General features: G+C 50.5%; 1 protein-coding gene across 7 annotated transcripts in view; it reads right to left on the bottom strand.

The window, feature by feature from the left end:
* Positions 1-599: 599 nt before the first annotated feature.
* ARHGAP26 (Rho GTPase activating protein 26) overlaps positions 600-17526 on the bottom strand; it is a 154682-nt gene continuing 137755 nt past the window's right edge. For 3 of the 7 annotated variants that reach the window (XM_062002119.1, XM_062002117.1, XM_062002120.1), the window contains 3 exons: positions 11790-11900; positions 8662-8753; positions 600-3633 (listed from right to left, as the gene is read on the bottom strand). In XM_062002119.1, the coding sequence (XP_061858103.1) occupies positions 3545-3633; positions 8662-8753; positions 11790-11900 (292 nt within the window). In that variant the 3' untranslated portion in view covers positions 600-3544. The other 4 variants (XM_062002116.1, XR_009819239.1, XR_009819240.1 and 1 more) reach the window with 4 other exon arrangements.

Raw genomic sequence — 17526 nt, 5'->3', positions numbered from 1 at the left:
TGCTTTTACTAAGTAACAGCCTGCTCAAAAAGCACCCATCCAACCCAATCCATCCCACCCTAACCCAACCCCGACCCAATCCCACCCCAACCCCAACCCAAGGCCCTGGCAGGGCACAGAGAGGTGATGCAAGCACTGGTTTAGGAGGACCCAAGCCTGGGTCCTCCTAAACCATGCCAGGTGCTTCACTTCCTACTGGAAATCCTGTAAAATCTGTACAGACACAGGGGCCAGCAGCTCAACCACAGGCTCATGGGTGCCTCAGAAATGCCATGGTCAGTGGCAGCCGGGGTGCGAGGACCAAGGCTGGTGCACAGTGGCCTGGCCACGGTCAACTCCTGGGGCTTGCACCACTGACTTGAAACATGGCACGGCTGCACCAGAAACTCATGTGACATCTGTTTCAACAGATGCTATCACACTGTGAGCTGGGTGTTTTTTTGGTTGAATGCCTACAACGATGGACAAGGAATGCAGGCGAGACTTTACCTATCAGCATGCATGAACACCCTGATCTCTTATCATTTTGACTGATGACTTTAATATTAAGCATCAAATGCCACGGCAAATTGGTTAAAACCATATTTTCTATCCTTAATTTCCCTTTAAATAAAACAATGTTTGCTCCAGGATCAAAGCTGTCCCCAAATGGGAATATTTAGTAAGCGGTTCATCCCTTTTTTTTTTTTTTGGAAAGGTTTAATTAAAAAAACCCTATTCCACCAGCTCTTCCTTAAGAGCAATAACTTCTGCTTGTGCTTTATTTTCCTTCCCTGCAGAAGACATCTTGTAAATACGTCTGCGTGGGACTTTCGTTCCCAACAACTCTCCAGGTAGCACATCCAAAAGCTCCTTAGTGCCTAGGAAAAGGAATTTACTGCTGCCTCAGAATGACTTGAGTATCTGAAGAGCCAAACAGGGACACTGCGGTAAAGGGTGCTGTGGGGATAAGAGCTGGGGAGCAGCCTGTGCCGGTGCCCAGGCAGCATTACTAGAGAGGTCCCTAAATGCCTCACCCCTTAACCATGCCTTTTAGGTGTCTCTGACACATGTGAAACCCTCCTTTCTCCATGATGCGCTTTCTGTTTGAAGGCTGTGTGTCACACTTGGACGGAAGGCCGTGCTGGGAACCTCCACCTGTGCTGTGATGGCAGGAGGGGCCCTGCTGGAGAGGTGTCTGGGGTTGGGACAGTCCCAAACACACGCAAATAGTGCTCATACACGAAATATTCAGCCTTTGTGGTTTTTTTCTCCTTTCCCTCTCCACCCCTCTCCTACATCCTTGAAGAAGGTTTCTGTTCTGCCCGCTAAGGCAGTGCTGGTGCCAGCGCCAGCTCTGAGCAGCCCCTGAGGTCCTGCCACAGCTGACAGGGTTGGATGAAGCGCAGCCCCATCCTGTGCTTCAGGAAAATCAGTGAATGGTACCAATGATCACTACTGAACCCAAGGATGAACATGAACTGGCAACTAGTGGGTAAAACATTTGCCGGTCTTCATCCCCTCAAACCTCTCAGCCCCCCTCCAACCACCTTCAAGTAGGAAACACGGGCCAGTTTGGAGGCGTCACCCTGCCCAGGCTATACCCGGTGTCCCCAGGGGGGACACCTTGTGGAGTGGTCCCGCTTCTAGTCCCGATCCTGGGGGGGATGAGCTGCTCTGCACCCACCCTGGAAACACAGAGAGAAACAAATAATCGGCTTTTTCCTCTTTTTTTTTTTTTTTTTTCTGAGACAAAAGTCCAGGAAGTTTAATCACTGCGAAAGAAATGTAAAGAGGTCTGAGATTTCAGCTCCCCTCATTTCTACGTGACACCACAAAGCGAGCAAAAAGGCAGCCCAAGGCCTGGAGGGTGGCTGTGGATGCGAGGGCCCGCGGGCGCTCCTCTGCAACCGGCCTCAAATGTCCTCCGCTTCTCCTGTTACACATCTTCTAAAAATATCAAATATAGATCTTTCCCTCATAATATTTTAAGATACTCTATTTATACATTAATTCTTTCAAAAATAAAAAGTGGCACATACAGCAATCCAGTCACTCGGAATCTTTAAAACCATTACAAAAAGACACAACACCCACGCCCCAGCCGCGTGTGGCAGCAGCGCTGCTGCATGACAGTCTCTCTGCCCACAGGCTGGGGCCTCCTGCAACATTTGCTGTTACAAAATAGAATCACTACAGCTCTTGACACGTCACCTGGCCAGCCTGGCTCCGCAGCCACACAGAGCTGCTTCTCCCACCCTCCCCCTTAAAAATGACCCGAAATGGCGAGGGATTTGCAAACTCGCTCTGCTGACCACTGGCCACAGGTCCACGGCAGCACGAGCGGCCTCTCCAGGGCAGGAGCAGAGGGTGGTGGAGTCAAAGTGCTCGGCCATTGTTTTTCATAGACCGTAGGTTGGTCACACCAACAGCAATAGTCCTACAAGTAGGGAAACAATTGACCTTCCAAAACCAGCACTGCACAGACTTGGTACGGACAGACTACACGCCAGGCTGCAAGCAAGGAGGCCACTTAAAAAGCAATGGTGGAGGGATGCAAACGCAGCTCCAACATGGCACATCAGCCATGTTGTCCAGGCATTCACAAAAGCATGGATGTCTCTGTGCAAGGTGCATCAGAAAGCGGAGATACGAAACAGTCAGTCAAACAAAAGGGAGTGGTATTTATCCGAGCTGCACCTTGTCCTCCAGGAAGGAAGTGCAGGCTGCAGAGATCACAAATGCTTATCTCGCCAAAGTCTCAAAATCAAAAAAGAGTTTGAGAGGTTTGGTCCAAAGTATTCTCCCCCCACCATGCTGGCACCTGCCGAGTCCCGGCAGCTCCCGGCCGGCCTCGTGTCCACCCTGGAGCCCAGTGTGCACCTCGCTCTAGTCGGCAAGAGCCGAGCTCTGCTGCGGGCTGGCCACCTTGCCAGGGCTGCCCCGTGCCCCCAGTGCAGTGACACAGCTGCAGGGACCTCACCCTGCCCAGCCACAGCATGAGAAGGCGCGGGGCTGCTCTCTGGCTGCATGGCAGAGCTTTTCTCGCAGTGGTCAGAACACGAGAAAACGCCTGAGAGCAAAGGACTCCTTGCTGCTGCCTGCTCCTCTGGTGGGGAGGCTGACGGGGTCCCTCAGCTGCCTCTGATGCCCTTGGCGGCTGGTGAAGCATCGCTGCAGGGAGTATCAGGCTCGGCAGCTCTCTGGTGCTGGTTCAGTTTGCAGGCTCAGCCCCTACGGAGCTCTTGGGCTGTGGCATGGAGCTGCCACTTCGCTGCTGGTTTTCTCATTGCTGCCAGGGCTCCGAGGTGGTAGGTGGACTTGGGCACAGCCTGCGACTGCCCGGGGCAGGAGAAGCCTAGCTGGGACCGCCCCGCAGCCCCGGCTCGTGCTGTGGCAGGAGATGGAAGGTCACTATCCACACAGACATCCACCTCAGCGGGACAGGGAAGTCCCTTGCCGTGCGGCGCGCAGTGGCAAGGAGCAAAATGGTCTGCAGGACTCCCACCAGCAGCTGCCATGGATACCATGTAAAGCTCAGCAGTGGCACTTGTCGTGCCCAAAGCTATAGGAATTCGACGTAGTTCTCAGGGATTAATCCTGTCTTGCCGTTGAGGGTCCCTTCCAGCCAGCCGGGCTCCTGGGATGGATGGACTTGAGGAGAGAAGGAAAAGGCAGGTTACTACTGGAGGGGGATTATGGTGCAGGAGCTGTTGTGCTTTTAGTGTTGAGAACATCAAAGTTACTCTTGCGAGAGAGCAAGACCTTTAATTTGTATTTATTTTAAAGGATAGTAATATGCCAAGGATCTCAGAAAGCTGAAGTGCTCCTTTTGTCCATGCCTGCCCACCCGTGGGACTCCTCTGCCCCTCTTTTATGAAGTGTCAGGGACCCCACTTAATAAAAAAAAAATGGGATTAACTCTATATCGCCTCGTAACCTGCACGTCCCAGCTTGGCTTCACACCCAGCTGAGAGAAAAGGCTTTGGCAAATGCTCCGGGCAGGAAAGCAAACACTGCAATCGCTTTTCTGTTAAATGAGAAACCTGATCAGTCTTCAAAAGACTCACACTCCCTCTTTATTCAATCAACTACTGAAAATCTGCTGGTTTTACAGGAACCAGGGTTATGTCAATGCAGGCAGAGGAATATTGTCTGCACCTCTCACAATAAACGGTGGCAAGTCAGTGTTTCAGAGACTGTGGCTCTCCGCAGGTCTGCTGGCCTAAAGGCTGCCTGGCACCAACTGTGAGAGCAGAGTGCAGAGCGAGTCCCTGTTGCCCCCCTGACAGCCCCCCTGCCCCATGGCACAATGCCTGCCTTCCTCACTGCTCCCTGTGTTGCCATCCAGGCATCCTCCTGCCCCAGCTCACCCTCATTCAATGGGAGAATGAAATGTGTTGATAATTCACATTTCAGGACAAATGTGCCCATGTTTCTTAAGTGCATCCCAGAAACAGCACTGACACCTGTGTGGGGTCTAAGTCCTCCCCCAGAGCTGTGGGGACGGGATCTGTGTGTGCCAGCAGGCAGGCACAGGCCATGTCAAGGCTCAGCAGAGTCAGAGAGAAAAGAAACATTTAAAAATTGAGCCTTTTCCATTAAATGGCAAACACAAATACTCTGCTTATCAAACCAGCAGAGCATCAGCGGGGCAGAGCTTCAGGCTCCTCTGCATGCCACCTCTCCCACTGCAGCCCCACCTGTTGCAGGATGGCCATTTTCCGTGCAAAACCCATGACTGACATTAACTGGTGAGAAAGATTCAGAAAGAGAGAAGTGTTTAAGTCCAAACACCTCCAGGTTTTGGCAGAGGTTGGTCCTCACCAGCACAGCAAAGTCCATCACTACTGGGTATGCCTGCTGAGGAGTACTGTACCTAGTAATGTAGCAACAAAAAATACAAACTGCAGAACACTAACTGGTTTTAAGAGCCATGGTGTTCCAACTCCCAGGTTCACACATTTTTGGGTGTGACTCATGCAAACTTCTTTTTTCATGCTTACACCCTCCCACATCCAAGTCTTGGGGCTTTTCTATCAGCAAAGGTTAAAGCAGTCTCCTCAGGGGAAAAATGTCAACTCCAGCCTGCACGGAAAGTCTTCAAGGGCAAAACTGCATTAAAAGCTCTGGGGTTATCTCCCTTTGAGTGGAAACACAGGCTTCCCAGTGCCCTGCCATAGACCATCGTTGTCAAGATAAAACAAATCCTACGTGGCGTGTGTGTATATCAGGTTCTCAGCTCTCTTGTCTCACCAAATAGGCGGAGAAAGTGCTTTAACCAAAAGTTATCTGAGTTCCAGCTACTGCTTTTGCCTTAAAAAAATTACTTCTGTCCCAAAGGCAGCCATTTATTTCTGTCTACGTACTGTCAGACAGAGCAGAGCACACAAGCAGATAGGGAGGAGAATCTCACTATCACAGAATTGGAGCACAAATGCAAGACAACTTTCCCAATGTAGCACAAGCCAACAGAACCTGGCAGCAGCGGCTCACGTGGGGGGTTCATTGCCTTGGAGTACAGAGTCTTCCCTTTCAGAGGTGACTGCTAGTTAAAACACGTGTGAGCTCCTCTTCCCTGAGCGCAGACTCTCACTTTTCCCCATTTCAGGCCTCTACGGACTCAGGACATCCCTCCTATGTAGTACCACAAGGGCACACAACTACCCAGTGCTCAAGGTCTGCTGGAAATCCCACATTCCCTATAACTAACAGGAATAACATCTCAGAGCTTGCACGTGCCTCTCAAAACAGGGCATTGGTTACTGTGGGATGCCACACTGCGTGGGTAGCAGCACCCCAGTTTCCCAGTCAGACAGAGATGCTGCTCTGCCACGTGCAACCAAAGAGAACCTTAAAGTCAAACAAGAATGTGTCCAAGTACTTCCAAGATCCATTTGCTTTCGATGGGCTTTGCAAAACTCCTTCATCATAATGATATTTCTTCCAAGCAGCTCTGCTTCTCACTCGCTTCTCCCAGCTAATGTGAGCCTGAGTGATTACAACATGCTGGATTTTTTTATTTCCTCAAATAATCGATTGATTTTTATCTAGTAAACACAATGTATTTAATTCAAACTTGTTCCCCTCCTAGCTGCTCTAATTCCCACGGGTCCTCAAAGGGGAGACCATGTTTATTTATAAGATATCTACGGAGCTGCTTAGGAAAAGTATTTTCTCCAATTCACATGTTTTCATTTTCTTCCCCTTTCTGCTATATTCTCATGTACATCCCAGGGCAAAACCTGTGCATGTGGTAGCAGTTTCCCAAATGACAACACTCAACATACAAAAGCCAAGAACTACTTGGAAAGTAGTAACAAGGCTTTTCTTTACACGGGGATTATATCTAAACCAGAGCTCTTTCATTCCACAGGGCACAGATTCCTTCCCTTCATGCAGGAAAAAGAAAGCCTACATTCATCAACATCATCTCTGAAAATCAGGCTAACCAGAACTCACCTATTCCAGCTCCTAGTACCCAGAGGAAAAAAAGCACACATTGACTTTCCATTCCTTGCATGAAACATTATGGCAACTGCATAGAATATTTCTGGTGCCGACACTTGGAAACTAATCTCTCCTATGCAGCCCACTGGGGAACAGCTCCCTGTATGGTAAATGCTGGTATCAGTCAACTGCTACCAGGTTCTACCTGACATTTAAACTCCAGGTCTGTGCCCATGGAGTGGTTAGGCAGCCCCGCAGAGCACACGGCACTGGCACACAGGGTGAAGAGCTAAGGCACAGGCACTGCCAGGTCAGGGAGAACTTCAGTGACCAGAAAAGCATTGGCAGCTGCCAGGGAGGGAAACACAGGCAGCACGGTCAGCACCAGGCACCCGCCGTCCCCACGGCTGGCCACTGATGTAGCATGGCAGGAATGTGACACTGTGCCCCGCAAACTTCACAGAATCCCAGAATCCCACAATGGTGGGGGTTGGAAGGGGCCTCTAGAGCTCAACCAGTCCAACCCCCTGCTAAAGCAGGTTCCCCTCCATCAGGGGGCACAGGAACACATCCATGTGAGTCTGGAAACCTCCAGACATGGAGACTCCACACCCTCCCTGGGCAGCCTGTGCCAGGGCTCCCTCACCTGAACGGCAAAGAAACTTCTTCCTCGTGTTCAAGTCGAACTTCCTGTGTTCCAGCTTGCGCCTGTTACCCCTTGTCCTGTCACCGGATGCCACAGAATAAAGACTAGTCCCATCCTCTGAACCTGCCTTTTCGACACTTAAAAGCATTGATAAGGTCCCCTTTCAGCCTTCTCTTCCCCAGAATGAACAGCCCCAGGTGTAGCAGCCTTTCCTCATCAGAGAGATGTTCCAGTCCTCTCATCATCTTGGCAGCCCTCCGCTGGACTCTCTCCAGCAGTTCCCTGTCTCTCTTGATCTAGGGAGCCCAGAATTGGACACAGTACTCCAGATGCTTCTGCTTTGGGTCAGAGCCTGCACTTTGTACGCCCACATGTGTCGTGGAGAACCTCTGCACACCCTCCATGAAGGCTGCCCTTTCCCTTCCCAACACGCTGTAACACAGCTCTGAGCCAGACAAAGGCAGGCACTGTAAAAGCTGTCACCCACGCATGCCTTTGCCTTGTGCTCTGCAGATGTGAGGCCACTTCCACTGCTGGGGCCAAAACACCTGTCACCCTGGGCTGGCGGCTTGGACACCACAGGCATGAGCAGAGTGATGAGCACGATGTGGAGTGGGACCCGCTGGCCCACGCTCAAGGTGGCAAAGTGGACATCTCTGCCAGTGGCCTACCATGCTCAGCTCTGGGGGAGAGTGGGAAGACCACATCTATCCCTCTCTCCTATTTCACACATCTCCCTTAGGACTACTTCCCTGAGGAAATAAATCAGGATCTTGAAAAGGCAGTTTTTACACTGATCCTAAGCAACGGCTGGCTCATCAGCTGCTTTTGTAGAATCATAGACTGGTAGGGCTTGGAAGGGACCTTTAGAGATCATCTAGTCCGACTCCCCTGCAGAAGCAGGGTCACCTAGATCAGGTCACAGCACGGATTTGAAAATACGGCAACATACACCTCAGATTTAACACTGGTGTTTCAAGTATTCTTGCCTTCTTCTTTCATGGGATTTCTGGTGGTGGAAACGGGACTGAAAGGAAACCCATGAATTGAGTCCAAATCATCCCCTGGCTCACAGGAGGAAAATCAGTGATTTGCAAAACTTAGTGCTAAAAAAATGACACCCAAGTGTCCTTCTCTGTAGCTGCATTCGTATGGCTGCTAATGCTGGCTCTGTAGCATCTCATACACGTGGCAACAATAAAGTGAGAGATGCTGTTACAAAGGAAAAGTGCCCATTTTGCAGTGAAGGGGAAGTCTCCTGCCTATCTGCTGCCCAGGTCAGGAGTCGCACTCTGGGCGCTGCTTCCTGCAGCACTTCCCCGGCAGGTGAGGGGGCTGCCAGTGAGCAGCAATGCCATGGGTCTCAGAAGGAAGAGAATTTGCTGGTGTGTTACCAATGCCCCTGGCACATACTCTCCGCTCCTGTCATGCTCTGGCCTCACTCTGCAGCCAATCCTGCTCTGGGCTCAGCTCTTCCGAGCCTCAGCCCAAATAGCATGCTGGAAAATGAGCCCACCTTCTTCTGCTCCCACTCCTGGAGCTGCCCCATCCCTCCCTCCTACCCTCCCTCCAGTCCAGGGACTCACCGTTATCAAACACAGTGCCTGCCGTGAAGGAGAGCTCCGAGTCGTGTTCTGCTTTACAGGCGTACAAGGCTCGGGCTTTCCGCAGCGGTGAGCTGCAAAAAGAAAGCATTTGTTGATATAAAATTCACTCTGCTCACACACAACAGCACTCCCCTCCCCAGAAGAGGGGTCCAGGTAAGTGGTACACATTGAAGAGGAGTCCCAGGACCTCTACCACTCTGCACAGGTCCAAGGTTATGTTGCTCAGGCAAAAAGGGAGGAAGATGCCAGAGGAGTCTGAAGGCTCTCCGGGATGAGCCCTCAATCAAATCCCAGTCTGAGCCCAGCTGGCACTGCCGGAACCAGAGCCCACGCCTGGGCGAGCAGCCCCAAGCCAGGAGGTCCTCGGGAAGCTCCAGGTGGCAGAGGAAGGAGTACCTCAGGGAGCTGGGAAGGGTCTGTGAGGCTCTGAGGGGCCATAACCGAGTGGCAGCCAGTGCAGAGCGAAGGTGGGCAGTAGGTGCTGGTAGCATCCCACTGCCCACCAGCCCCACACAGCCAAACCCATCACTCTCCAAGCGTAACTGCAACCACCAAGAGAAGCTTGTGAGGAGGAAGGAGCGCTTGGGGAAGGGTATTTCAACACAGAAAAACAAGTAGGTCTGCGAAGAATTTGCTGCACTTCCTTAGAGACTGTATCTGAAGATAAAAAAGATTTAACAACCATTAGATTGTACTGGGGAAGCGTCAGTGTGCCCACGCTGCGGGGGCGTGAGTTAGAGCAGAGAGAGCCAGAAATGGAGCAAATCACCAGCAGATGCAGGGAGAACACGAAGGACCTCAGGACCTCACCAGTAAAGCGCAGGCACGCAGAGCTGTGTCCTGTGCCCAGAGCCTCCCATCCATACTTTCAGTGTCCGGGCTCAAGCAAGGCTGGTGGCAAGCTGGGACACTGACAGGCCATGGCACTGGTGCAAACCTTCTCAGGCACCAGGCCCTCCGACCAGCCGATCGCACCCAGCGTGGCAGCAGGCTGCTCAGCTACAGTACGGCTGGGCATGGTGATGCAAGTGCTCTAAGGAGCTGCTGGCATAAGGAGTAAGGCATCATCATTTCTCAGGTCTGGGGTTTCACCAACTTTTATCTTTCTGAAGACAAAAACTCATTCTGAATTCTCTCCGAGTGAGCACGGGGAAGCATCATGCCTTCACCTCCTGACAGAAGCAGTTCATCTGCACATAGAAACCACAAGCCAGAGAAACTGTGAAGGAGTTTGCTCTCACTGTGAAGAGAGCCTTGAAATAGAGGTCCCTCCTCTCCAAATCCCAGGTGCCTGACATGAGCAGCCACCAAACACTTAAAAAAACAGGATGGGCAAACATTCCTCCTGCTCCAGAGAAGGACCTTCACTGCCAGGGAAGCACCACTCACACATAGTGCTTAGGGAGACTGTCAGATGAAAAACAAAAGGTATTTTCAGGCTTACTCACTTGAAGTATTCAAGTTGTTATTTTTCTCTTCCCAAAATGACCTGTGTGGTCCCAGTCTGTCCCTTCACCCACTGGCTGCTCTTGGGGCTGTGACTGCGCCTGTCAGAGCCCTGCAGGGCTTTCAGGGACTGAAATGCCAGACTCCAGTGATTGCTCACGTTTGGGATTCTGCCTCCCAAGTGTGGCACAAGGCCAGCAAAGCACTCAGGAGCTTCACCTGTCTGCCCTTGGTGCAGTTTCAGGGATGAAGAGCTTCTCTCGCCCAGAGAAAGAAGGCTGCTGGAATGGTATTATGCCACTGTCAGCCTTTGCAGACAACGTAGCAAAACAAACACATAACCCTGCCAAGCAGGCAGCCCTTGTACAGGCAGCAATTGTACAGCTGTAGATGTGGGGGAAGAGCTCGGTCTGCACCTGTAACGAACAAACAGGTTTGACACGTCTCCCTAAGAGGGATTGCTGAACCAGCCCCACACCTGTGCCTGCTGAGGAGCTGGGAGACGTGTTCTGCCAGGGCTGGTGATTGCCTCTGGCTCCACTGTGCCAGGGGTGGGATGGGAGAAATCCCACCCAAGGGCACCCTGCACACAGCTCAGAGGTGATGCTGCCCTGGCTTCCCCTGCATGAACATTCCCTGGTACCTACAGCCCATGGTGTGCTCATGGCTTGACTGCAATTCCTGTGCCAAAGGCTGTGGGAGCCCTGGTAGTGCCACGTTGAAGCCAGTGGCATCTTACACCCCAGGGCGAGGAGAAGACGTGCATCCTCCTGCCCTGGAACGCAGCACAGCCTGGCCTGCTGCTCTAGGGTCACAGAGTCACAGACTGGGTTGGGTGGGAAGGGACCTTACAGCTCATCTTGTTCCATGCCCCTGCCATGGGCAGGGACACTTTTCACTAGACCAGGATGCTCCAAGACCCATCCAACCTGCCCTTGAACACTTCAGGGATGGGGCAGCCACAACCTCTGAGGCAACCTGTGCCAGGGCCTCACCACCCTCACAGGGGAGAACTTCTTCCTAACATCTAACCCAAATCTCCCCTCTGTCAGTTTGAAGAAACAGTCCCTTGGCCTGTCACTCTATGCCCTTGTAAAATGACGCTCTCCGACTTTCTTGCCAGCCCTTTTAGGTACTGGGTCCCACAGGAAATCTTCTGTCTGTAGCTTTCAGGACCGATTTACTCCAGCAATGCCCAAGCACCTGAGACATGGCCACACAGAGGGCAAATGTCTGCGTTACTCCATGTCCTTTATCCTCCTTAGATTCAAGATGAGAAAACAGAAGTGGCCTGAAAATAAGGTGTCACAGAGTTTTCCAAAGGCTTGTTATTCCTCAGGAAAGCAACACGTCTTACCTGATGCAGAGAGGAGTAAAGTGAAGTGCAGGGGCTGAAATGCCCGAGCAAAAACCCAGAAACCACCTGCCCACACTAGCACCATGAGGGCAACCGGTGAGCGCCGGCTACCATCCGCCTGAGCACGGGGCCCGCAGGCGCCTGCCCGGGCGTGCGAAGGAGCTCGTCTCTTGCTGAGTGCAGATAGATGCATTGCGGGAGTTTGAGCAGGATGCGAAGAGAAAAGGGAAGTGGTGGGGGAACCGAGTAAATTAAACAGAAAAGAGCACAAGCAACAAAAAGCAAAGCAAATTCTGCAACAGACCTGATGGGGGATGAGTCGCTGGACGTAGAGGAGGTGGGCATAGGACTTGATGGCGCAGAGAACATGGGCCAGGACGGTGAGAGGGGTGACGTTGGGCTTGGATTCTGAGGGCTGCAAGACATAACCAGATAACTTATCAACATGCAACCACAGAAACAAACAACAACTGAGAGACAGTTAGACGACATCCGATGATAGCGAGTGCCTTGAGGATATTCAGAGCATGAGACATAGGTACGAAATGAAGTGCCAAGACCTTGGGAAGTGTTTCAAGGCAGTATCTGCATTTCTCTGGACAACAAGAGCTGGATCTTCCAATTAACAGCTGCTCCATCACCCTGTCCAGCGTGCCTGACACCTCGCGTGCGGAAGGCTGGCTGGCAGCTCGCTGCCAGCAGCCCAGCCACTTACCTGCCGTGTATGATTTCCCCCACTGAAATAGCTGATGGTATTTCTGGGTGTTAGCAACTCCTGCAAGCAGCCTCCACTCCCCTTTTGCACATGGAGTCCTGCAGTGTCAGAGTCTGGGCCCTGATCCACGCTGCTCAGCCACAACTGCCTGTTTACATTTCTACCCAAACCGCTCTCGGAGGCGGGGAGCCCAGCAGAGTTTGTTTTCTAGACGCAGAGCTGGCAAGGGCTGGCATTTCCATGCTATTAGCTGTCAGAGAACAGCTGGCAGGAGCACATCTCCAGCCCCGGCACCCGCTAGGATGGGCAGCACCAGGCTGTGCAGGAACCCCAGCGTGCACCAGCCACCCTCCAGGTCATGGAGGTAAAGGGGCTACGGGAATCCCGCCCTGCTCATGTAGTCAGGACTACCAACGGTTCATGGATTTGTTTTGCACATTTCACACTGCAGAACTCTTCTTCCCTTCATGAAAACTGCTCCTCATTCCCCACTTTCAAGCTATGGCTGTCAGCTGAAGTTGCATCAAGTTTCTGAACTAGTAAATGCATGCAGGAGTCAAGCAAGAAGTGTTTGGTTCCTTCAAAACTGTTTGATTTAGGTCATTCTCAGGTTCACCAAAAAGCATTTATTGTACTAAAATACCAATTTGAGTCTGATTAGCTTCTATTGTTTACATGCTTAGCAACTCATCTGCATTCTCAAATTCAGACTGTAAACTCTGACAAACGAGTAAAAAAACCTCTCCACACTGAAAATGTCTCTGTAAAAACCACAAGTTTTGTAAAAGCACTATGATTTATGTTTTTTCTCTTGAGGGATGGTACCACTGATAACACAACCCTGTGATGAGGTAGGGATAGTGTGTGACCCTACAGATAACTCCCAGGCTGTCCCCATCCCCATCCTAATCCCATTCCTGATCTGGGAGCTGCTGAGGGAAGGGATGGGGTACAGGGAATGGGGTGTGCCAGAGCACGCAGGAAAACCTCAGCCCTGCAGTAACAGCAGTTTACGGTGCCCACCAGAGCAAATGGATGTTGGAGGTAGAGAAAGGAGCAGGACTAACAGCATGCCCGAGGCCATTGCTTTAGCTCTTCTTCCTCGTCTTGGGGAACTGGCACTTCTCTGAGGGAAATGGGATGAAGCTGTTGAGCTGCTTTCTGACAGCACTAAAGTGAGCCTTGAGGTGGGAGGAAAGGTGGTCCACATGCTGAGAGGGGCACAATTCTCACCCTCAGCCCCAGTCTGTAAGTGTAATTTTTTTCCAAATACCCATCTGGGATGATAAAAACATTAACTCAGATCTCCTCTTGCCACCATGTGCAGTGAGGTGATGTGCCTCCTTCATGCTCGAGGAGAAGCCTCCTGAGAAGCACGGCTTGGAATAGTAGCCAACATGGAAAAAAACCCCAGCCTCCAGAAAGAGCAAAAGCAACCCTCTCCCCACCAAAACAAACAACATGGGCAGCATCAGCACACAGAGTGGGACGAAACATGGGCAGGCTCATGGGTGAGCAGTGGCCAGGGGAGCCTACACTACCTCTTAACTTTACTCAAAAGATTAAGTCTCTGTAAAAAGGGCAATGGGTTCCCCTACAATCACTCAATACCCCATGAGATCACAATAGAAGTTTAACTGTTTCAGCCCATGGCTTCTTCTCTTGAATCCCAGAATGAAATGTTTCATATATTAAGAGAGAAGATGACAAACATTTTCCTTCCATTTCAAACTGAATGTAAAGCCTCAACTTCTATTACTTAAAAGAACCAATCCCCTCCAACATCCAAGAGGGTCTCCAGGAAATATTTACGATTAACCTGGAATCTTATGTTTCCTTGGAATCTTCTCCCCTTCAGTTTGAGTTACAATTTATCAACTAAAATGGCACATCACCTTCCCTCCAGTTTGTGCATCTGTGCAACCAGCACCCTGAAGCCTTCCCCGCCCACTCCAGGCTCATCTCTGGGTCTCTCTATCTTCCACCAGCACCGGCACTTGCCAAGAGGCTGGTGACTCCTGCTGGCAGTCCCTACGTGCCCTTCCACGTGCCCGCAAGAGAAGCTGGCAGCCCGTGCTCCCTGGCATTCCTTGACGGTGACAACTCAAAACTGAAAGGACAGATCTGTGGATTTGGTCCAATGTCTAAGAGGGAAAGTGTCCATATCATAAATATCACCCCCACAATAGCACCTGGAGGACACTACAGAAGGTTAAATTGTTGGCCTGGGCTGCCCTAAGGTCCATATCTGCTTAAGGGCAAGCTCTTGGCTGCTTTACCCCTCGCAGAAGCTGTGCCATGGGATTCAACAAAAATGAAGAATTTCCCCTTGGAATTATGGGCAATGTCTTTATTGTGCCAGAGGATTACATGCATATAGGAATGAGATACAGCAGTGCCTTCCAGCTTTCATGGGAGGGCTGTAAAGCAGGGAATGCTCACAGACAGGCTCTTAACAGAAATACTCCTAATAACCACTGCTATTTAAAAACAACCTTTTTGCAATTTCCTATCATCAAAATTGCCAGTCTTTAGAAAAATGAGTAACTACGTGGATTAGTCTTTAATAAATCTGTTAGACATTGGTACTTACCATATATTAAATCTATTTCCAAGTTTGAACAGAAGGAGGTGCTACAAAGGAAACTGAGTGGGCCCAAATTGCAGAAATTAACCCCTCAAGCACCAGTTCTTCCTTCTTCGTTTTTCTCTCTAGCAGGTGCAGTTGTCTGGCCATTTGTGACAATGTCCTACCTTCCCTTAATGTAACAAGCCACCTAGTATGTCAGGCAGGGGAGTTTATTTTATCTGTGCATAAGCATGCTCCTGCCTTCTAATGGAGAGAGCTCCTTAGATGTGCTGAAAGACATGCAGAGTGCTCTCCTCTGGGTAGACGTTGCCAGGACATTGCCATCAGTGTGAGCACCACAAGAGGAGCTGGTATTTTGGAAGCCAGAGTTGTTGGTTATAATACCTGTATGATATATTCTCAGGCTTGATACAGCCGCTGTGGTTGGTCTCCAAGACGGTACAGCAAATGCAATATGAATGCATGTTTTTATCACCTGGGAGGCAGAGGATCTGCTAGGTGTGCCTTTCATCTTACCATGGTTCTCACCATTCATGTGGACTCCTCTCCATCCTGGTGATATTAAAAAGCTCTTCATCAAATGCAAGTCACCTGCTCCATGCATGGATTTTCTATAGGTAAGGAGTGTTACTTTGGGAAGAAAACTTTCCTGCCTCCAGCCCTTGGTTCCAGTGAGGTTCCTTCTCACTGAACACTCTGCAGGGCAGGAAGAGTCCTAGGACAGCTTACACACCTCTTGCTATCAGCTCATCTTCTCTGTGGTTACAAGCCCAGTGGGAAGTAGTATCTAACAACTGCAAAGCCCCCATCCTGGGGCAGGAGAGGACAGACATGGAGCACAGCAAATTCCCACTCAAAGGGGAGCTCGCTGAAGGTGGGGCTTGGAGGGGGCGATGAGCTGGTGACAGAAATGCGTCTGGGCTTCTGCCTCCACAAGCGGCCACTGACACTCTGCAGCCCTCCCACCGTAGCTGCCACCACCTCTGTGGGCAGCGTGTTCTGGGTGCAAGAGGCCATGCCAGTCACCGTGTGCCTGCAGCACAGGACAGCCACCACCGCCACTATCAACCCTGTCCTCCTCACTGCACTACAGAAGCAATGTCCAACCACACAGGATTAGAAATTCCCAATGCTCTTTTTGAGATGAAATCATTTTTAAAGAATGCAGCTCTCACTACTCATAAAGTTGTCTCTGTCATTGCTCCACCAACTGTGCAGACTGCTACGCTAATTACAGTGCATAATGCAATCAATATGAATCTCAGAGAAGAGAGTTATTTCTGCCATGTTGCAGTAAAAAAGCTTTACAGCAAGAACCTGCACTCGGGCCAGTCTCTATCTAAGAAGCTATTGATCATCTGGAGTAGGATTTTGGTGTCTTTGGATCCTTGGTGGCAAAGAAAACACTGTGATCACCAGAGCATCTGAGAAAACTATCAACTAATGATAGCGTGTGGATTTTCAAGTACAAAGATCATCCTGTTTCAATTGAGTTGCTTGCAGAAGAGATGAACGTGGTCCTACGATGACCCAGCTACCCCTGCACAGCCTCACAGTCCTGCTTTGCAAGTCTTTCCAGCACATTGCCTCAAGAAAAACAAATGGATGTTTCAAGACCCGTCTGAGCTGGCTCTCCCAGCACCTGCAGACCGCGGGGCTATGATGCACACAAACAAAAGGCTTGTCTCCCTTGCGTGAAATGCAGGGATTTATTTCCAAGATACTGCTTGAGTGTCACCCTTCTGAGCTTACGTGACTGCAAGACCTGAGTCGTGTCTCGCTGGAGAAGGCAGTGTAGGCAAGCAAACAGACTATTCTGAGGTCTCTGGCATTTTGGAAAACAGTTTTCTTGTAGGATCCAATTTCCTTTCTGTTTCTCATGGAAAGAGTAGAGCTGGTGAGAGGCTTTGGGGAAATGTTGGCTGCTGCCTGCTTTCAGTTTTGCCTGCAGAAAGCAAATGTCATCTGGACCTTTTTTTTTTCCCTTCTTCTTACTCTGGAGAACTTTGCGAGGGACTCTTCCTGTTGGGTGCATAGTGGGAAACAAAACAGAGGAAAAATGCTAAGAACCAAAAATATCAAAAGCAGGAAACAAAGCGGATAAAATTAGAGTCTTCTGAGGTGAGTGTGAACTTTTCCCCAGCAGAAGCAGCAGAGGGAACTCCATGAGTCCGTAGCCCAACAACATCCCAAGGCTCTCGCCTTTCCTGCCAGTCTGTCTGTGCCCCTCGAAGCCAGCAGCCATGATCTGAACCCATCTAGGAGACAAAACTGCCCTGGAATGGACAGGGTGCAAGAGGACTTGTCGCAGTGGTCAGTCTACTGGCTGCAGGGACACCTGCACCTTCAACTCCCATCTAGGGCAATCCCAATCTTGCAGCAAAGGACAGTACTTGGAAATGTATTTGGAAGGTAAATCCTCCTCCCTGCTTCCCATGCCTCCCGTACACACTGCCTTTCCCATGACAATGTTTCGCCTGAACATGCGAAAAAAGCAGCAATTCTTGTTTCCAGACCTGTTTCCAGGCCTCCTTTCCAGTTGCTGTAAAAAAAATCTCTCTTCTAATTCCTTCTCATAACCTGCCTCTTTTCAATTCCTTTCTCTGCAGTCTGCCTACCTACACTGCCTCTGGCACTTTCTTTACACAGCTCAGGTCCTCAAGGCATTGACAGGTCTGAAGAATTATTCTCAACAGGGTTTCTAGACAACTTCTGCTGCTTTGTTCTTCTGGCTGA

This window comes from Colius striatus, chromosome 9, assembly GCF_028858725.1.
Source record: "Colius striatus isolate bColStr4 chromosome 9, bColStr4.1.hap1, whole genome shotgun sequence".
NCBI lineage: Eukaryota > Metazoa > Chordata > Aves > Coliiformes > Coliidae > Colius > Colius striatus.
The sequence above is the reverse complement of the archived record's forward strand: the minus strand, read 5'-3'. Positions and strand labels throughout refer to the sequence as shown.